Source organism: Dreissena polymorpha, chromosome 7 (assembly GCF_020536995.1).
Source record: "Dreissena polymorpha isolate Duluth1 chromosome 7, UMN_Dpol_1.0, whole genome shotgun sequence".
NCBI classification, from domain to species: domain Eukaryota; kingdom Metazoa; phylum Mollusca; class Bivalvia; order Myida; family Dreissenidae; genus Dreissena; species Dreissena polymorpha.
In genome coordinates this window covers 91,381,476-91,404,804 of record NC_068361.1, presented here as the reverse complement: position 1 = coordinate 91,404,804, position 23,329 = coordinate 91,381,476, and the positions used below count along the sequence as shown (strand labels likewise).

The 23,329-nt window shown below is 33.9% G+C and overlaps 2 protein-coding genes across 2 annotated transcripts in view; both read left to right on the top strand.

The window, feature by feature from the left end:
* The window catches only part of LOC127838617 (uncharacterized), a 414,202-nt gene that overhangs the window by 291,844 nt on the left and 99,029 nt on the right, over positions 1-23,329 (top strand). The gene's annotated exons all lie outside the window — the stretch shown is intronic.
* LOC127838618 (uncharacterized) lies at positions 2,773-3,494 on the top strand. Its single transcript, XM_052366475.1, has 2 exons — positions 2,773-3,006; positions 3,148-3,494. Exons 1-2 carry the CDS (start codon positions 2,805-2,807, stop codon positions 3,327-3,329), a joined length of 384 nt encoding a protein of 127 aa, XP_052222435.1. The 5' UTR covers positions 2,773-2,804; the 3' UTR covers positions 3,330-3,494.

Below are 23,329 nucleotides of genomic sequence, written 5' to 3'. Positions count from 1 at the left end.
TATGAGATTTTATTTGTTCGAAAAGTGCTGGAGGGCTTCAAACTCCAAGATTGCGTCCAAGATGGCTGCCAAAAGTGTCCTACTCATTGTATACATTACAACTTTCATTTTATGTGGGGAAAATTGCTATCCTCCTTCTAAATCAACATTAAATGAAAGGGGTGTGTATCTTAAATGCTTTATTTACCTATTACCATGTAATGGAATGCATTTTATGCATATTTTACTGAAAATCAGCAAAAATTTTTCCAATTTTGGGGACAAAGTCTAATATCTTTATGTATAACTATCAAGTATTTGATTAAAATGTACTTAAAATCAGGTAAATTTAATAAGTGTATTTATATCCTTTAAAACAAATGAAAAAAAACACTTTATGGTCAAGAATACGATCCAGATATCATTAAATAATATTTTAATTGATGAAGTAATTTGTTACTGTACTTTCATTTGATACATTGTGTTAATTCATAGCTTAAAACTTAAATTATGATTTTATACCAGTAATATGTTATCCATTTAAATGAAATTATATACCATTTTTATGAACTGAGTCAACTGTAAACTCTGAAAGCTATGACAACTATAATAATATGAAGAATTATTTGATTTTAGATACTAAACATTTGTTGAGTTACTCCCCTTTGATATAAATTTACCATACACATAAAAGTTAGCAGACACCAATGTCAAACTTGTTTTGTCATTTTCACAGTTTTCATTTCCATGTACATCTAATATGGTAAGTATTTAACATGTTTATTCATTGTTCGTTTCATAAATACATGCTATGTTTATAGATTTTAATTGATAAAACATTTTCTCAAACATCATCACAAGGAAATTTGTCTGCAATGTCATTGATGTTATTCATCACATATATTTACTAAAATCCGTTTGAATACATGCAAAAGTAGTGTGCGTGGATATTTGAAACCCTTACATGAAACCTACACTGTCTTTTGTATTTAATAAGAGGTGCTAATATTTGTTTTTCCAAAACTTGAGTAGTACTCGGATAGGTACTAGTAAGTGGTATTTTTTTCTGTTGATGAATTATTGTGTATGCCTCATATATGTTAATTTCTGCCTATTCTACACTATTGTTTGGAATATATTAAAAGGTTAGACAATAGAACTTCATCAGCCAAGGGAATGTCACAGTCTTCGGGGAAGAAAACATGGCTACATCTGGAGAGAACTGAAAGATCTTAAAGATGACTGCAAAGTAAGAAAGAATGTATTGTTAATTGTAATTCTGTTGATCCATTATAACAGTCATTTATTTAAGAGGTGTGTGTATCCTAAATAGTTAGATATCAATGTACTTACAATGAGAACACAGGCAAGTTAAAATTATTATTAAATCAAAGATGATTTTTGTTTGCTTAAAAAAAAATGAAGCAGAGGAGTGTACTGAAGACATAAATGACAACCATGTGGTGATCCTGGTCTGGTATGACAATGATAATGATAATCATAAATATCATAGTTTGATTTCTCTCAAACATAATCATTGAGAGTAGAACATTAATATCATTTCAAATTCTCTATTTTTCTGCAAAGGATTTCATATGTATTTCTGTTTTCAGGCCCAGATGGTCCTATGATGACTCAACAATGGATGACAAGGAAAACACAAGAAAACCTTTTTAAGACGAGGTCCACTTTTGAGAACTTTGACTGGAAATCATAGTGCTTCATTTGTGGCGAAAAGTGCAGCCGTCATAGAGACAATACATCAAGAGTTTTTAGCAGAAGTTAGTCCCTAGGGCCAAACAAAAAAAGTGTGTGTTGCGGGAAACGGCTTCTGATCTTTGCGATGGCTCACATGCTTTTGCAATGGGAATATCCGAAAAAAACATCGTACCGAAGTATGCACGTCCTAGAAATTGGACCATATTCCGTTTCTTGTTGAATTCTCAAATGCGCATAATTTAATTTGTAATCCGAAACACTTTTCCCCATTTAATTTTTACTCGACGTTATCACATTCTTCAAACAAACTGTAAATGTACAGTGTGTTTTAATCTTTTCTCTCGAGAAAAGCGCGCGCAAATTATTCCCTACATGAACAACGTCACATCAAACGCATGGAAAGCTTGCGTGCATTAAATTTCCGTTTAATGTTTCGTGGTAAATTTTAACAGATTGATATAGCGAATGATTTGGAATTTGACATTTCCTCAAAATTAATTGCAAATCAAACACACTGTATATTTATCGTTACGGACGTTTACATAAGTCACTATTGAAACAGTTATTGCACTGTATACTGGTGCAACAGAAAATCCAGACAAAACTGGATTAAGTGTTGGGTGTCAAAACGAATCTCGGAATAAACCCCCTTCGGAAGAAACACCCTTCCTTTAAAACAGCATAGCGGAAGAAACCCCCTTTCACATTTTGCATAAACGGAAGAAACACCCTTCCATAGCGGAACAAACCCCCTTCCAGTTTTCAGACAGGCGGAATAAACCCCCTTCATAACTGTTACTCAAACTGTTCGAAAAACATTGACACGTAATTCGATTCACAATTTTCCTGTTTGAAGCAATAATAAACATTTTGTATATTACATGTTCACATTAGTATCACTACATTATATATATATATATATATATATATATATATATATATATATATATATATCCCCCAATCTCCCCGCGGCGCTTGTTTTTCCGATCTTGTCGCCGCGACGCTTGAAAATTTCACAAGCGCTCGCAAGCTCTGATCCGAATGTTGTCTGCATTCGGCCGACGACCAGATAAAACGCGCACGCGCTAATCAGCGGTGTGTGCATAATGGGCTTTGATAAGAAGGATGTGCGTTGGCTGTCACATGACAAGGCGACCACTACCCTGAGGAGGTGCCTTCCCTCTGTTTACAAAAGCTTGGAGCGTGAGGCCGAAGAAAGAAACGATGCAAGGGCAGCTGGTACATCAACAATTTTGTCCCTCTACAAGCTGGCAGCCGTTGGCCTGCTCCTCCCTACATCTACAGCTGGTAGGTACTTGACTAGGCTGTCAAGAGCACAATAACAAACGATTGATGTTTTTGTTTTGCTTAAATATCTCTTTGTTCTTAAATCAAAGCGATTCAATAGATATTATTTCAGAGTAGTTTACAATATTGTGTGTATTTCAGACTGCGAGAGGGGATTCAGCACGATGAAAAGGATAAAGACGGAGAATCGTGCTCGCATGAAGTCTGCTGTCCTCAATGCACTGATGACGGTCAGCATTGAAGGGCCAGACATTGAGGCAGTAGATTTCGGGAAAATGGTGGATGCCTGGCACCAGGAGAAGCCTCGCAGAACAGTGTTTTGAACATGTAATATGTGACTGTATTGTTGTTGTTTTTCAATCATGTTTTGCTTGCTAATGTCTACTGTTATTCTGCTTTTTATTTAATATTTAAATACATGACTTGAATGAAATAAATTGAGGACAAATAAATAAATAAAAAAAGAGAAAATGTTGTGTTTTAGAAGCTCCCAAGTAGTGTAGATTTTGATTTAGAACAGTTAAAAACAATAAAAAAAAATCGACACGCGGAATGCGGCAAGCCCCCTTCCACACCAACCCCCGTCCACGCTGTGTTTCCGCTGTGCCTGCCCAAATTCCTGGGGGTATGCCTGATATATATATATTAGAGACAAAATATAAACTGTGCAGTGACAATCTTGTGTCAAGCTCGTATGTACCAATAGGGGTCGTCGTATACCGGGTTTCATGTTTTAGTTGTATACGTATACCAGGCCACTTTTATGTACAGAAAAGCATTTAGAAAAACAAAATTATGAAAAGAATAGAGGTTGATGTATAACAACAAAAACACAAATAACACTATAAAAAGTCTTATAAGCAGTACGTTGACCATATCTTGTGTCATTTTCATAGATCTATATGTGGGCTTTTAATTGCTAATTATATATATAAAAACAAAGATTGACATAATTATACACCGAAGTTTGACAGCGAGTTATGTAGGAGTCACGCTGTTGGTCGGTCGGTCGATTTGTTGGTCGGTTGATTGGTTGTTTGTTTGTCCGAATCAAATGTTAAAAGTTTGTTGAGCGACTCCATTTGTCAAGCGATTGAATTTTAACTTGGAATATGTAATCCCCTTTAAAGTGAAGATGTGCAAGACACTTTTTCATGAGCAGTGATCCAAGCGTTCTTGAGTTATTTAGCCTTGATAGTAAACCACACGTTCTTGAGTTATTTAGCCTTGATAGTAAACCTATTTTGGCAAACGTATACAATTTTCTCCGTTTGTGAAGTGAACTTTGTCCATATTTCTCAAGCGATATAATTGAAACTTGAAATATGGCAATAACATGAAGTGTATGATGTTCAAGACACAATTTTGTTTGCTGTTTCAAAGTGGTGAGAGGGTATGTTAAGTCATGTTTGTGACAAAGCTGTAGTTTATGTACGTAAAATGCATCACGTATAACGATCATGAAGTTTAAACTTAATTAGTTTTAACCCAATTCCAAATAAGGGAACAATTGTTAAGAGTTTAATGGGCAGATATATTGACTTTAATTTAACATAAATGAAATAATGCATATTGCCACTTTTAACCTGAACGTGTTTTTAAATAAACCTTGTAAAATTCTACCTGCAAATTATCTGATAACCTGTGTACTTATTATATTATGCTTGCAAAAACTGTGCATATTTGTTTTAAATGAGACACTCCATACATATATATCAGCGCATGTAATTTAATCATGAATAAGGCACAATTCTAATATTGGGAGATTAATCTCCAAGTATAAACAAGCTTGACATTGATGTCAATAGATGCTACAAAGTGGTTCATTTCTGCAAGATTCTACACATCCATGTTTTCAACAAGATATTGTTCCAAAACAGTCGATACTTACAGATAATTCTTACTCACTTTTAGATCAAAAACGTCGGTGGATACCGTAATCATTACAAGTAAACAAAGATGAGAAGCTATTTATCATACGTGATATGGAGAGTCCTCAGTTAATTTGCACTAATCGGAGCAAATTATCAGCTACATTTGTTCGAGTGGACAGAAACCAACTCGTTTATCTTGTAATCTAAAAGTGCTCAGTTTAAAAATTATTATAGGGCGGTTAACAGCATTGCTTGTAAAACTTGGTTGACAAATTAAATTGTTGCAAAATTTTGCCCAGATCTTCGACTTCAATCTGAAAAAGCCATATATACATGAACATAATAATCTGAAATTCTGTCGTGTGTGTTTATTTCCCCAAAGTAATACTGTATTCGAATAGTAAAGCTTAATGCGAGTGAACTCGTTTATATTCGAGGGTGAAGAAAGCTTACATAAGTTTATAGCCCTCTACTGCTTGATAACCCAAGCTAAAATATGTCGTAGCTTGCTGATTCCAGCCGAATGGATTAAAGGTAGATCCAAAATGGTGCTTCTGCTCGTTGGCGCTGTTCGGCAAATGTTGCTGTAATTTTACCCGACTTATATTTTAAGTTGTGTCCAAATACATCCTTGCTTGAAATTAATTCCTGAGTCAGACAAAAAAATGTGATAAAAGTCATAAAACTTATCCTCGGCGGTAAAACAATTTGGCCGCCTGTGAGAAGTTTGTTTGAAAAGTTCTCCAAAAACAAGGATATTATCATTAAGTGTGGGAAATCTTAACTCTGCACAAATGTAGAGACAATTATCCCCATCAAGTGATTTCTATTGATAGCATGTTCTGATTTCTTCGCCAAGCTGTTTGTTTTCACGGCTGATGTGTGCACAATGATTTTATCTTATCTGAGTACACATTGCTCACGAAGACCTTTTGTGACAATATTGTGTGCGTCGTCTGTTCGTTATCATGTACCATATTAACACTTAAGAACACACATGTATTGCTCAATTTCACGAAACTTTTTCAGCACATTTGTCGCAATGATATTTCGGACAACGTCACTAGGTCAGATTTAAAAAAAGGGCTTGTGAAAACTCTAGAAGAAACATGTGTTACACAATCTTCATGAAGCGTACCAGAACATGTGTTTTTATGATATAGCAGCAGAGTGTTCGGAAACGATTTTTGTTCGTTAAAAACATGGCTGTCTGCGGGAGGGGGGTAGCAGCTGGTATAACATGGGTATAGTCAAACCTTGTGACACTCTAGAAGTCTGATGCTTAGCACAATCATTATGAGACTTGCATAGAACCTTTTTTTCAAGTGATAAATCAGCATAGTTTGAAAATGGCCCTTGTCCTTTTAAAAACATGGCCGCCGTTGGGTAGGGCAGTTTTCTTATGTGGCTATAGTGAAACAAGGAGCTGAGGCAGTTGTTCGAGGCTATAGTGATATATTGTCGACGCGCTAGAAGACAATCATCATTAATTTCAATCAGAACATTTTTTAATGATATCTCGGCTGAGTTTGTAAATGAGTCCGGACTGGTTTTTCTTCTTTTGGCCAAATTATGGCCAGAGGTATCCTTTATTCATCAGCATGAAAAGCCTGACCTAGTTTGTTTGTCTAGTTTGACTATTAATGATGCTGTCAGAAAGTCAAAGGAGTTGGAACAGGTCATTCAAGATGACAATTAGTGATCATACGATGAACTACCAGAGTCAGAGGACGACACAGATGAAGCTGTAGTTCATAAGGCGATGGGTATTTTGAGAAGACGAATTATAGAGAATAATCCTAAATTTGATGACTTCTTTGACGCTTCAGAAGAAATCTAATTGTCAGATCAATAGCAGTTTGTGGAGCCTCTTCTTTAGTGTTGGTTACATGACAAAAAATGCTACAAGGAAGCTTCTGAGAGGACCATTACAAGATGTCTAGCTGTTGCTTGTGACCTAACTACACTTGTCACGTAAAACCCATCCCCTAAACACCTGGGCTTAAGGGTACACCTCAACAACGAGTTTGGCAGCCGCCATCTGATTGAAGATAGGTACTCTCTTGTTTATTCCATCTCATATCCAGATCTTCGGTTATTCTTGACATCAGCAGCCCAACAGAACATTGCATCACACAAAATAACAGACTCTGGTGGTATTGTACCAGACAATATACTACCTAGAGACCAAAGGGGGAAGCTTGTAGTGGCAGTTGCTGATAACTGGAATCTGAATGAGCGAACAATTGATGGTAAAAGGACGACTCATGCGATGACAAGCATGTTGGTCAGCAGTGCGCCAGCCGAGTCAACGAGGATCCCACGACTTCCGAAAGCAACAAGTAGGACGTTTGACAGTCAGTCACTTCCTGGTTTTCAGGAGTTGTTTTTCAGTGTTTGTAACTGGAAAACATAATTTGTTATTTGCATCATTTGTATTATTAAATACAATGTTAAACCTCATAATTTACAACATTTGTAAATAACGTTTATGAGTCTGTATCAAGCACTAATACCTGGTTAGATTTGATTGTTGAATAAATATGATACATGGAACACTGCATAGCTGTTCTTTACATTTGCCTTGATAAGTCTTAAAGTATTTATTAAAGATTAAAAGCAAACTTATTAAACTTGATCGTTATAATGTCAAATGACTTGCCACGAACCAGGAAAATGGCCACATAGCGTATGTAGTCTTGGTTACCATGGTTACCAACACAATTTTAGGCTTTTACTTTTGTTTAAAATGAAGCTTGTAAACGTGGCTATATAATAAAGAGGTTAGTTATCACAGCAAATGTAAAGCATTTGAATTAAAAAAGAAAATGATATGTCAATACTCAAATTTTCGTTTATTTTTCCATTTTGACCATGAAATGACCTTGACCTTGACCTATGGTGACCTTGATGATCTGTTTGGTAGAAGCTCTATATCAATGGATTACTTCTATCAGATATTAAAGTCAGTACATATAGGTGTTCAATAGACGTACCGGTATTCTATTTTCACCTTTATTAGTAATTGAATTAAAAAACGGCGGCCGTCTTGGATTTCTAAGCCCTCCAGCACTTTCCAGAAAAACGACATCTTGTTCTGAAATCTACAGACCCTGACGAACATTTTTGTATATTAAACCCTCTGTTTACTAGAGTTGCGACACCTTAAGGGTTTCGCGTGATGGAATGAGTGGAGAGATGAAATCAAATTGAAAATCGATTATTTCTATAAAAAAATGGTACGAAAAAATATGTGGGTAGGAAAAAAAAACAAATTTGGGTACGAAAACAAATTTGAGTACGATAAAAAGGGTACAAACAAAATAAGGGAACGAAAAAACTATTTTGGTACGAAAAAAATGGGTACAAATAAAAAATAAGGTACGAAAAAATGTGTGTACGAAAAAAAAATGAGTACGAACAAATGGGTACGAAGAAATTTGGGTACGAACAAATTTGTTTACGAAAAAATTGGGTACAAAAAAATGTGGGTACGAAAAAAAATTGGTTATAAAAAAAATTAGGGTACGAAAAACTATTTGGGTACGAAAAAAAAGGTTCAAATAAAAATTTGGGTACAAAAAAAATTGGGAACAAAACGAATTTGGGTACGAAAAAAATTTGAGTACGAACAAATGGGTTCAAAGAAATTTGGGTTCTAACAAATTTGTGTAAAAAAAAATTGGGTACAAAAAAAAATTTGGTTATGAAAACCTATAGGGAACGAAAAAATTAGGGTACAAAAAACTATTTGGGTACGAAAAAAAAAGGGTACATATATAAATTTGGGTACAAAAAAATTGGGTACGAAACAAATTTTTGCATCGACGGACAGACGAAGCGGCGACTATATGCTCCCCCTAAAAAATTTGGGGGGGGAGCATAATAAACAAGTTATGGCAATTTAAAGGTGGTACGCAAACTTAAAAATACATTTATCAATTATATGCTTATTCTAAGTGAAAAAAAGGCCATAATTGTTACAAAATGCTTGATACAGTTATCTGCTCTTGTTTATACATTGGGGTCATGTTGGTTAATAAGCAAAATACATGGTGTATGAACGCAATATGTCAAGTGACATAAAAAATATTTGAGGTCATATGCAAACTTTAACATAGATTTATCAATAATATGCATATTATTCTTAGTGAAAAAGGGCCTAATTCTGTTAAAATGCTTGATACAGTAAATGAGTTGTCTGCTCTTGTTTATAGATTGGGGTTATGTCGGTAATGAAGTATGCAAAATATAAAAGCAATATGTCAATGGACATAGGAAATATATTTGAGGTGGTACGCAAACATTCCAATGCGCACGCCGACGCCGGGTTGAGTAGGATAGCTCGACTATATATATTTCATATATAACAGTCAAGCTAAAATGTAAATATACCATAAACAACAGGCTAACCTCAATCACAACTTTAATGCAATGCTTATAACAATAGAGATACAATGATATGCCAGGGATTGAAACTAACTGTTTACTATTGTGGGCAACCATCTTTAGTATTTTGGTTGCCCAGATAAAGAATAACGAGCCCAGAAATATGAACATGTGAATATTATACATTTATTTAATAAAATAATAGATAATTAAATACATTTGCGGACAACACATGTTCAATGCATGATGTTTTATTATGAGCCTGAATTGAATCATGTCCTATTCCTAAATAATGAATGTTATTTAACTAGTATTGATCCATGGTGATCAATTGTTTTTCAATTTTTATTGCAGTGAATTGTTTTAAGCTTTAAAAAAAAGAAGTTTACCAACTTTTGAAATTGAGTTGCCCAGGCAAAAATCTACTTGCCCCGGGTTCACGGTAAACCACTTATTTCCATCCCTGTATGCTCTTCATTTTCTGTTCTTCCATCCCATTCTCCAAATTAAATTTAAAGCCGATATTTTTTAATAACATTAGTATGAATTACTAACCATTATCACCCAAAAAACAATTTTACAAAGCTGTAATCCCGTCGTAGAGATTTAGTTTACTATTATCAGTGTTCTCTTTAAATACCGGCTGCTAGCGATCTTGCCGGTTACATTAACTCTTGATGCCGGCTACTTTTCCCAAATATATCAAGTAAATGTCACAAATGCTTTGGTTTTACTGCATAGTTGCCGGCCATATAACTGGCTACTCAAATTTTTCTGGAAAACACTGAACTATGCATGACAAACACACAAAAATTAAATACATCTTAGATTCATTGTAAAAAATAAATTGACACTTCCAGCTTGTCGTCACTAAAATCCAAAGATTCAAATAATTTTCCACGAGATACGTCAACAATTGCGTAATCAAATGAATGAAAAATAAAAGTAAAGAAAGCCGGATTTTACATAAATTTCAGGTTGAAACACAACAAGGTAAAGGTAGTCGGTGAGATATAATAATAATACAGTTAGTAAGGCTCGTACCCTGGGTACGGTAAATATACTAAAACATACCCGGGAATTTTAACACTAAATCGGTTGTTGTCGGCTATTTTGTAAAAATTAATTATGTTTACATTTATGTCAATTTTCTGTTAAATGGCATTTATACAATGTATTATCAAAACTCATTTTTACAATCATTAATGTGATTCAATTTAAAATCTTAAATTGTTTAAAGTCGCGTCATTGTATGACGTTGTCAAGTATATTTTCCGCGATGTCGCACGTTCACTTTTTACCGTCATAGATTTTTTTAAAGAAACATTTTTTGGTTTGCGAGGTCCGTTAAATGGGGAACACCATATTTGGTATTTATATTATGTTTTAACAAATAATTCATGCTGTGTAATAAATATTGTATAAGATATTTCGATATTTATTGAAAATGTTTCAAATTGTTATTTATGAAACCTTTTATTCTAATGAGTGTATGCTATCATATTATACTTCGAATAGCAGATCTGTTGTACTATAATCGTATTATTCATTCTTTATTGTTAATTTCATTTATTGTAGAGAATCGTCAATGTTACATCTAGACGCCAATCCTTGTCGTTAGTGTTAGTTTTCAATGCTTGTTATCATTGCCGTCAATGTTAGTCGTCAATCCTTATCGTCATTATACATAAAGGAAATAAAAGCAGAAACAGAGACGTATTCTTGATTACTTGATTATTCCTACGGCGTCCTCTCAACACTCATACTAAAAAGCATGTTGATGCAGATTTTTTTTAAAGAGAAGTTTCTTTAAGGTAAACAATATTGTTTTACTTTAATCGCTAGCATGTTTAACGACATCGGATTTTTGGCAGATATACAACTCGGATACAATCTAATATTTGCAGGTATGTTTAAGTTTCTTTACCGTACCCGGGCTACATGTAAGTAAAGTTAAGAGTACCCGGGGTACATGTACCGGTAAGTAGTACCCGAGCCGAGAATGTCAATTGAAGGTGTTAGAGATGCATTGAACCATAAGATTAAAAAGGGTAATTAACCACGGGCTTATTAAAATTAAAACGATGACATTACATTGTACCAGCTGTTTATTGTTGTATACTGTAAGCTTGAAATATTTTAAATAATGTAAACAACTTACCTTGTATAAAGTTGGCACATTGTTGTCAGGTGTAGAAACTATTATACTTATTTCTGTTAAGTTGCACTGGCTGAACCAAAAGAATTATGTAGTCGTTTCTAAATAATCACGAAACAATCTACTAATGCATATATGCTTGCCAGTTGCTGAGTTTGTGCATTTCCATTCATTATACTATCGGCCTTGGCAAACAGCGTAGACTCAGATTAGACGCCGCATGATGTCTGCTATTTGGTACGCAGAAGATTTGCATATCCACGGGTGTTTTATGTCAAATGTTATGGTTTTCAATAGATCGTATACTTATCTACAAAACAGCGAATTAGCGTTCACTTAACATCATTTTTAATTATGTTATTTTGTTAATACTTTCTCGCGTTGTTTTCGCCATTGGTCGACGCCGTCTGCTATTTCCAACGATGAAGATTTCCATATCCACTGGCGTTTTTGTATGTCAAATGTTAGTGTTTTCCAATGGATCGTATACTTGTATACAAAACGGATAAGTAGCGTTCACTTTACATCGTTTGTGATGATGTTATTTTGTAAATACTTTTAAGCGTTCTTTCTGTCGAAGTCGGCCATTTTGACGTGTGTGAAGAAATACCGACGTTCCTGCAATTACCAAAATCCCCAGGAATCCCCGAGATCCCACGAAATCCCCATTAATATTGATTATTTATCGAAAAACTGCGTATTTTAATGTAGATTGTTGCGAAATACACTGAAATAACTAATGAAACATTGTTTTTATGAAAGTTTGATTTCGGATATTTCGGTAGGGTATCGGTATATCCACATAACGCATTTTGTAATTCCGGTTATGTAAAACTTGCGAAATTTTTTCGTGATTTCATCAAAAACTAGATTTTTCCCAGGTATAACGCCTACGCCAACAGGTAGATCGCATTCTTGTCCATATACATGTCAAATTTCAGCAAACGTGCTAAGCCAGTTTTCAAGGCGCTCAAATCGCAGTGATTTGCACCAACTTAACGAAACTTAGCCCCCTTTATCATTCGTTCGATTGAACGTCATCAATGATGACGTCCAATACATCACTCATTCCATACCAGAGTTGCGACACCTTAAGGGTTTCGCGGGATGGAATGAGTGGGGAGATCAAATCAAATTGAAAACCGATTATTTCGACCAAAAAATTGGGTACGAAAAACATTTGGGTACGAAAAAAATAAATGGGTAAGAATATACAAATGTGGGTACGAAAACGTTTGGATACGAAAAAAAATTGGGTACGAAAAAAATGGGAACCAAAAAATAATTGGGTATGAAAAAATTTGGGTACGAAAAATTTGGGTAGTAAAAAAATGGGAACGAAAAAAATTTGGGTACGAAAAAAATTGGGTACGAAAAATTTTGGGTTAAAAAAAAAGAGTGGGTACGAAAAAGAGTGGGTACGAAAAAGTTTGGGTACAAAAAAAAGGGTATGAAAAAAAATTTGGGTACGAAAACATGTGGGTACGAAAAAAAATTGGGTACGAAAAAAATTTGGGTACGAAATAAATGGGTACGAAAAAAAAAATTGGGTACGAAAAAATTTGGGTACGAAAAAAATGGGTACGAAAAAAAAATTTGGTAGGAAAAAAATGGGTACAAAAAAAATTTGGGTACGAAAAACATTTGATTACGAAAAATATTTGGGTACGAAAAAAATGGGTACGAAAAAATATGTGGGTACAATGGGTTCATGTTAAGGTTTTAGCATGGCGGACGCTGGATGGAGAAAAGACACTTCATGACACAATGAGCTTGCTATGACAAAACCTCAGGTTTTGTTCGAAAACAGCCAAGCTCATATGCATAAATCAGTGAGTAATAGTACTTATACTCAATAAAAGCTAGGCACAGCGTATAAAATCAGAACCACTGGGCTGAATCTGCTGAAACTTGGTCGCATTATACATTATGGTCCAAACATGCTACAGAATGAGCGCTTCTGGACCTGACAGCGTAAAACATTAACCGATAATGGACAGCACAAAATGGGTTATTTTGTACAAAAAAAAAGTAAACTTCAAGTGGCATTTGATGACTTTTAGACATCAGAAAGTTGCAAATGTTTAATATTCTGCACACTTCGACTTGTTTTTTGTTTTTTTTACAAATTTAGAAGCATTTATCCTTGGGGTGTATATAAACCCTGTTATTCAATGTCAAAAATAGCTAAGCAGCAATTCCCCTTTAACATTATTCCTTATATTTAATTGTATTGTTTAAAAAGATAACTGTGTATATTTAATCATAATGGCTCCGTATTTCACACTTGATAGGCCACTGCTGGGGCTTGAACCCAGAACTCATCTAACATTGTAAGATGCATTTTTCAATTAAACTACAATGACTGTATCGTGTGAAGTGGAGCCAACATACACCCACATAAGTGAAAAAATCATTACGTCGATATATTTGTCCTGGGCGTTTCCCGACATGTCGCATAACTGTTTACAACAAAAGATGTATACATAGATAAATATACTTACATGTAAATGGGAAAAAATGAACCATCTATTTTTAATTTTTGCTTCATATATACACATTTCCTAGCCATGATTTATAATTATATCATGTTGAAATCATTTTTAGACAGAATATTACTGAAACTGCAATAAACAATAAGATGGATAGATATAATGTTTACTTTTATCTAGTACAATGAACAAATGTTCTTCCGATGCCATTTTCACTAAGGTATAGGTATTGAATCCTGATATATATACGACTAAAAATGAACATCTAAACAGCAGTATTTTACATGAAGAGTACTCACAAAACCACAACAATAATACTCAATGAATGGGCTGTCCGAAATCCGAAAAATATGTACACTACAATAACAAGACGTTAATACAAAATATGCACGTTAACATTATTCAAGATATGAAAGCAATATATCAAGGTATATAGGAAATATTTGGGGTGGTACGCACACTTTAACAAAGAGTCAGTGTGCGAATTTCACATTTGAAACCACTAGCCCGTTCGGGCTACCAGATGGAATTTTTCACTAGCCCGAACCAAAGTTTACTAACCCGAACTGTTTATCACAAGTTTTTAAAATAAGTTTATATTTTTGCGGTTCTGGGTAGATTTTATTGCAGGTAGGGTGTAATTGATGAGGATTGCAACTAACAGTTGATCCCAATTAACTGGAAATGTTATTATAATATTTCATTTTCAATGACAAAATACGATTATAATATTTATGTATGACGATATTCGTCAATCAATACCTTACATGCAGTCAAGATGCAAAGGTTTATATCCAGTCTGTAAATAATTTTAGATGTCAATTGTCCCAAATTTGAAATCCGAAACATTTAGCCGAAAGTCTTAGGCCGTATGATAAAGCGAATAGAGGGCAGTGTCTCCTCCCCCTAGCTTACTGTTTTTTTTTATAGTCTTTCTAGGTCCAATTCTGGTGAGTACAATGTGAAAAATTATCAACCAGACCATCCGTAACATCGCATGTGTATTCATCATTCTAGATATTTTTTTATCAAGAATGTCGAAAATAAATTAAAATCGACAGATAATACCGTATCCGGAAACAACTGTCCAAAAACAATCAATGTAAGTCCTTGCACGTGAAATAAAATATGCATAACGTTTGACTGCCAAAACTGAAAACCAGTAAAAAGTAACCAAGCAACTACGCTATCAATATATAATTTGGTTGACATATTCTATTAAAATATGATATTGCAATGCGTTAATTCGTCAATAGATCATTACAAATCCAAGATGGCGGACATTTAAAACATTTGTAGACTTGTATGGTTTTCTGAAAGTACAGCAAATTGAACAACCTGGGTAGATCCGCATTTTATTTGCACGGTATCAAAAAAAAATTGTCATTCAAACTCTCGTCATGTCAACATAATCGGAAGGGTGAGGAAACGCGATACGAAGCTAAATAAACCCTGTAAGGTATGGTTCAAACGATGGATGAAAATAATATTTTTGAGCATTTTTAATTTCAAAAGTTCGAAAAATCAATAGCCCAATCGGGCTAGTACCCATTGAAATTCAGTAGCCCGAAACAAGATCAACTAGCTCCGGGCTAGTGCGAATTTCGAACATTGTAGAGTTATCAATAATATGCATATTCTACATGGAAAAAGTGTCATAATTCTTATAAAATGCAAGTGATACAGTTGTCTGCTCTTGTATTTAGGTTGGGGTCATGTTGGTTAAGAAATATGCAAAATATGGAAGCAATATGTCAAGGGACATAGGAAATATTTGGGGTGGTACGCAAACTATAACATTTGCACGCTAACGCCAATGCCGGGGTGAGTAGGATAGCTCCACTTTATATATTTCATATATAATAGTCGAGCTAAAAAGTAAATATACTATATTATTAACAACAAGCTTACCTCAATCACAACTTTAATGCAATGCTTATAACAATAAAGTTACAATGATATTTCATTGATTAAAACTAACTTATTACTATTGGTTGCCTGCACTGGCAACCATCTTTAGTATTTTGGTTGCCCAGATAAAGAATAACGAGCCCAGAAATATGTACATGTGTATATTATACTTTCTTTTAATAAAATAATAGATAAATAAATAAATTTGCTGACATTGCACTACTCAATGTTTGATGTTTTATTATGAGCCTGAATTTAATTATTTCCTATTCCTAAATAATGAATGTTATTTAACTAGTATTGATCCATGGTGGTCAATTGTTATTCAATTTTTATTGCACTGAATTGTTTTAAGCTTTAAAAAAAAAACAAGTTGCCCGGCCGGACTATCAACTTTGGAAATTGAGTTGCCCAGGCCAAAACTACTTGTCCTGGGCTCACGGGAAACCACTAATTTTCATCCCTGTATACCCTTTCATTTTCTGTTCTTCCATCCTATTCTCAAAATGAATTTTAAACCACAATACTTTATAATAACATTTGTATTGAATGCTAACCATATTATGACCCAAAAAACAATTTTACAAACCCGTAATCCAGTCGCAGCGAGTTTTTTTTATTTAGTTTACCATTATCAGTGTTCTCTGTAAGACCGGCAGCGGGCCATTTCGCCGGTTACATTTACTCTAGACGCCAACTACTTTCCCCAAGTATATCAAGTAAAATGTCACAAATGCTTTAGTTTTACTGCATTGTTGCTGGCCATATAACTGGCTACTCAATTTTTTTTGGAAAACACTGAATTATGCATGACAAACACACAAAACTTAAAATCTTAGATTTGTTTTTAAAATAAATTGACACTTACAGCTTGTCGCCATTAAAATCCCAAGATTCAAATAATGTTCCACGAGATACGTCAACAATTGCTTAATCAAATGAATGAAAAATAAAAGTAAACAAAGCCGGATTTTACATAAATTCCAGGTTGATAAACACAACAAGGTAAAGGTACCTTGTAGTCGGTGAGATATAATAATAATACAGTTAGTAAGGCTCGTACCCTGGGTACGGTAAATATACTAAAATGTACCCGGGAATTTTAACACTTAATCGGTTGTTGTCGGCTATTTTGTACAAATATTAATATATGGTCACATTTATGTCAATTTTCTGTTCAATGGCATTTATATTATCAAAACTCATTGTTAAATCATTAATGTGATTTAATTTTAAATCTTAAATTGTTAAAAGTCGCATCATTGTATGACGTCGTCAAGTATAATATTTTCCGCGACGTTGCACATTAACTTTTTACCGCCATAGATTTTTTTAAAGAAACATTATTTGGTTTGCGAGGTCAGGGGTCAGATCAAAATTCCAAATAGTGCAGGGTCGCACATAATGCTCATAGCTACCATGTGTTTAAGTTTCATGGTTCTAGTGCTTATGGTGTAAGAGATAGTGGCTAGGACAGACGGACAGACTGATGGTGGAGATAACCACAATGAACCTGTTAACAGCCAACTAACGCTGCCAACAAAGCACAAGCTTTACGTGTCAGGATGTGGCACTATCTATACAAACTGCATAAGAAATAACAAGACGCTTAGGGTTTGAGGGACACCAAACCTGATTATGAGTCTTCCACACCTTAAGCATCTTAACCCTTTGCATGCTGGGAAATTTGTCGTCTGCTAAAATGTCGTCTGCTGAATTTCTAAAATTAGCATTTTCTTTGATTTTTTATCAAAGAATACTATCAGAATAGCAAACAGTTTGGATCCTGATGAGACGCCACGTTGTGTGGCGTCTCATCTGGATCCAAACTGTTTTCAAAGGCCTTTAAAATTCGGTTCCCGCACTGAAAGGGTTAAATATACTTATTTGCTTGTGTACATGTACCTGATAATAAATTATTATTATTACCTGTTTTGGCATCAACAAGCTTTATCAATTGGCCCTCAAATTTTGCACATAAACGCTACACGATCAACCAATATGCCTTTTCATTTCAAGTTGGAAAGCAATTTAGCCCTTATTCGGCCATAATAGGGTGGAGGATCAATTTAAAATACAACTATTCCAGATACAAAAATATTAATTCATTTATTTAATGCACTTATTTTCTTCTCTTTTGCTACTAAATGACCAGTCATATTTTGCACTAGCAGATGATATTTCTTTTTTTACATATGAAAGGTAAAAAGAAATTCAAGCAGCATTTTATAATATAAATTTAAAAATGCACTAAATCATGCACTTAAAAACAATATTATTGTGATTCTGTTATTTATAATCATATTAATAATGCCTCATTTTTCTCCATTTTATGGTTTACTATCTATTTTTCCCAATTTTATGGTTTATCTTGCTTATTTTCTGAATTCAAAAGGCACTGGCTTAAAAAAACTGTCTATGCATGTAACTGTATATTGAAATCTCATTATGAGTGATTATAAATGCATGATAAAATTCTAACATGTTATGTTATAGATAAATCTATATTGTTGGTAATTTTTCCTAAACATTATTAGCCACCGTTGTGGTCAAACATATTTTTTGTTTTATGAATGACGTTGTTTCACAGATTACTGTAACAGAGCTACAGATTAGGTGCGCATTTGTGTAAATACCCAATGTAAAATTGCCGATTACGCATAGAAAAATAAAACCATGCGTTCCGAAACCCAATTGAAATTGTCGATTAGGCATATCATATTTTTCCTTTGCATATTGAGTAAATCTGTCCCGGAAATACCCTCGTCCGAAATACCCGGATTCTTTCCGCTTTGTCCAAGCGCTTTCAGTATACGTGTTATTGTTGTGAAAATGTAGATGTTAATGTTATACTTGTTATGTACAAACTGACTTAAAATAAAATTTGTATTTGTATATTTGTATACCATGTGCTCAAGTGTTTTCAAATTCAGAATGACATTTCCCGGTATTTTAGAATATTCTGGCTTGTGTTGTTAACAAATTGTAGTGTAAATATAAAACTCAAAGTAAATATTTAAAACTACCCGATTCACACTGAAATCAGTTTTATAATCCACCAGACGTATGTTGTTAATCACAAATAATAGATTTCAGAAAACAAAGGTAATGTTTACAATATCAGCAAAAGATGTCAAGGATGATCCGACAGAATCCAAATGAAAACTAGTCTTGGACAAAGCGACAATGGCTTCAAAATTGTGAATTTCAGACTGATGAGAGTTATTTTCATCTATTGTTAGATGCATTTGAAACATTTAAACCTTAAAACATTCCTCGATGCAGTAATTTATATTCATTCACCAATATATGTAGAAATGTATCCAAGAAAATGAGTATTCTTTGATTTATAGCGTGACATAAATATGTTACGACTCTGGTTGACTTTCGATACAGAGTTGGCTTCAGAGTACAGGTATGTCAATACCATATAAATTGTACGCTTAAGTTTCTTTAGCTAATATTTTTCTAATGTTGACAGACCATTGACATTGCTGGGGTTTGTTGATTTAAAGACTTATTATCATCACGGGCAGAACAACATTATAGACATTAAACAGCGCGTCATTAAGTAGACAACAGCTGCACAACTGTATGGTAAAAGGTAAATATGTATCTTAATAATTATGTTGACAACTAGCTTACGTAGCAACGTCCGAAAATATGAAATATCCGACATGTATTTCAATATTTAAAATTCAAGATATAATGACGACTGAACTGTTTTACTTTTAGGAAAAAACGGTAAAACTATGTTGAAAATGAAACACAACAAACTAAATACTTATCTGTTACGGCTAAACGACTAATTATCCCAATATAACACTGTCATTGAATCGCACATTTCAATTATAATTATTCCCCTTGAAAGTTAATGCATATTGATATAACGAATTCATCAAACGTTATCAAACATTAGTAATTTGAATTGCATCGGATTCGCACAATATTATGTGGATGTAAATCCGATCCGGTTGTTGTTTATGTGTCAAGCTCATTTTGTCAGTGACTGAGTAAGATATAATAAATTTCTTCCGTAGTAAAATCTACTGTAAAGTACACAATGATACTTACGTAATTCTGTCGTATCCGTCTGAATAAACATCCGCTGCACAAAATATAGACATTTGTATTAATGATAATTAAACACAATCATATTTTCTGTGTTTATTGAATTAATAACACTGAGTTTCTTTGTCGCGTTACAAGATGGCGGATGTCTAACGCTGTTTGTGAAGTGACGTCACAATGTTTATCTGTGCGCGTGCCCTTTCCCATAAAAGTATTTAAACACAAAATACTCGAAAACTTGATTTTTGCCAGGTATAACGCCTATGCCAACAGGTAGATCGCATTCTTGTCCATATACATGTCAAATTTCAGCAAACGTGTTCGGCCAGTTTTCAAGGCGCTCAAATCGCGGCTATATGCCTCAACTTAACGAAACTTAGCCCCCTTTATCATTCGTTCGAATGAACGTCATCAATGATGACGTCCAATACATCACTCATTCCATATATGAGTTGTGGCCAGTTAGATGTTATAAAGCTTAACAAATTTGCAGCAATATCTGTGTTGGGCTCAGAACGAACTATTGTTATGAAAGCGTCTCATTCATGTCATGATCATTCCAAGCGTTCATCATTGAGGTTACAGTATACTAAACAATCTCTTGCACGACGGTTACATTGCATTAACTGCATTAAAGAAAACCATCTCATACCATGATATCTTATATCAGTCTTAATTCATTATTATATAAAATTGATATGTTGTTTTATGTTAAGAAACCAACATACATACACACGTCGAAGCAATTCCTAACGTCGCGCAATAAAAAAGTATGTTCAATTGTTTTCATTTGTGAAGTGCATGGAATGATTCCATCTGCGTAAATGGGCGATAAAATAGTTCCAAAGAGTTGCATTAAAACTCGCAAGTTTTTGCACGAATTATCGTACATTTAAAAGTCATATTTCTTAATTTAATGCATGCGATCTTAAATATCCACTCAAATATACATTGAATGCGTTTGTTCGGTTTTACCTATTTGGTAGACAAAATGGCATGCTGAGCCTTACGCAGAGTTGTATGTGATAGCAAGGAACGACAACTCTGCGTGGAGATTGGAGCGATATGTTTTCAAAATTGAAATGGCAGTTACTCTCAACGGCGATATACTTGTTCAATGAGTACGATTAATTTACGGTTTTAGACAAATGCAATTAAGCACGTTTATGTAATTCCGATGTGTATATGGCATAATAATTATGCTTATGATAGCGTGTTGAATATATTTTTCATGATATCATACATGTTAAACATTTTGTAGTTTTATTTTTATTTCTTCAAACATGTTATTTCATGATGGTTCTGACGAAAATTAAGACATTGTATGTACATATATCTATAACATAAAAGCACGGAAAGAGAAAAATTATCAAAAGTACGATGTTAACGCAGCATAAAGTTATAAATCGTACGTTCAGGAAATAAACAATTGTATTATCACTTGGATGGTTATTTACAATTACCGAGTATGAGATGCCGAGTTCAATGCACTGCACTTAACGCTTTTATTTTGTGTCGTAATATGTTCTCGGACCACAGCCCCTTTTATCAAATCAATAAGTTTACACGAAATCTAAATCGCGAGCTAAAGAATCGTGATAACTGTTATTTGGCATATGCATTAATACTGTTCAGTTAACATTTAAATGTGGAGACTGGAATAAAGAACTGTACCGCTTCAGCTGTTTTATATCCGGATTAAAAAGTCAGATATACTGAAGAAATTCGAACGTATTTACAGACAGGGTTATAAATATAGAGTTGATTTTGAGGGAGTAAATTGGAATTAAGCCAATATACTATAAAATTGTATACTTACGGCAGAAGTGAGAAACGAAGTTTAACTATAAAAGTTGTCTGTAAATAATAAATGAGACGCACATTTAATAAGTTATTATAATAAAGGCTCTAGAATATGACATTTCAGCAGTGAAAGAACAGCAGTGAAAATAACACAATTGTTATTTTCACCGATGAAAATAACACATTTTCGGAACTTTTCTATTTTAAGATTATCATAAATAATGATATTTTTTTTCTATGATCGCGAGTTAATTAAAATCGACATTCCACCGAATCCAACACATTTTCTTTTTATTTTATGCTTTAGTTCACCGTTTGTTTACATTGAAAAGAGCTTTAACTGGAAATTCCGCTGGTATAATGACGTAATTTCGTCATCCTAATGACGTCATGTTGTGTTTTGAGGCACGCCACGTGAGAAATTTCGAGAAAGGGTAACTTTTCAGCGAAAGGGAAACAGCTGTTAATTATTTTCTTGAAAAAGGGGCATAAAAGAAACAGAAAATGTGTTCATGTCAGTGTAAGATCGCGTGTTATTGTACTCATGATCATAGAAAAATAATATGTTCACTCGTGGCTGCGCCACTCGTGAAAATATAATTGTTATGATCAATCGTGAAATAACACATGATCTTACATTGACATGAGCAAATATCCTCTTTATCTTACTTTAATAAATTAATAAGATACATGTATACAATTAAGCATGTACATAATGTCGTGTCAAAATGTGCATAATTAAGTTACGAAGACCATTATAATAATCAAGCATAATTGTAGAGTCATATTTGATATTTTTAATTATATGGTTGGGAGAAGATTGTGAATAAAGCGAAGACGGCCATAGTTTGTGGGCAGGACACGACATGACATGTGCTTAAAGTATAATGATCTCAAATCTATGGATGTCGAGAGTGAGTTTGTAAACGCATTTAAAAATTGTTTACCGGTAATCATGTGGTATGATCTGTCTTTTAGACAAAAGAACATTCATTAGTTGCAGTTTAACAGATCAGAAGTCGCAGAAATATTTTTTTACTTTTATAAATTTGACATTTTAACAAATATTAGAAGATATCTTCGATCACATCGGCAACAAAAGTCTTTTACGATGTTATTTTTCTTCCCTCCCTATCTCCCTTCCCACCCTCCCTCGCTCCCTACCCTCTCTAATTCATAGGGAACTTATAATACCCCCCCCCCAACAAAAACACACTTATCTTACTAATTAGAAAATAAAAAGAGATATAAATAGTTCGCTTTATTGTTATTGTACATTTTTGTAATTATTTACAAAGAACTGATTAATGTAAAAAAATATTAAGTTTCTTACTAAAAGTAAATACTTTAGCTGCTAGGATAACAATAAGTTGATTGTCAAATTCCGATGTGCTGTTGCGGTAGTGAAAAGAATTTTTTTTAAACACGCTCCTGAATGTTGAGTGCTTTCTGCTGAACATTTATTGCATATTCTTCCCGAGTTATTTAATGGGAACAGACACTCAAAGTCAACTTTTGTCATTATACTTCCACCTCGTACATCTCAAGTGAACCCACTGAATGCCATAGATGTTTTGAGTCTTTTAGCGTGTTTAATGCACTGAATACACTGAACATCAATAAGC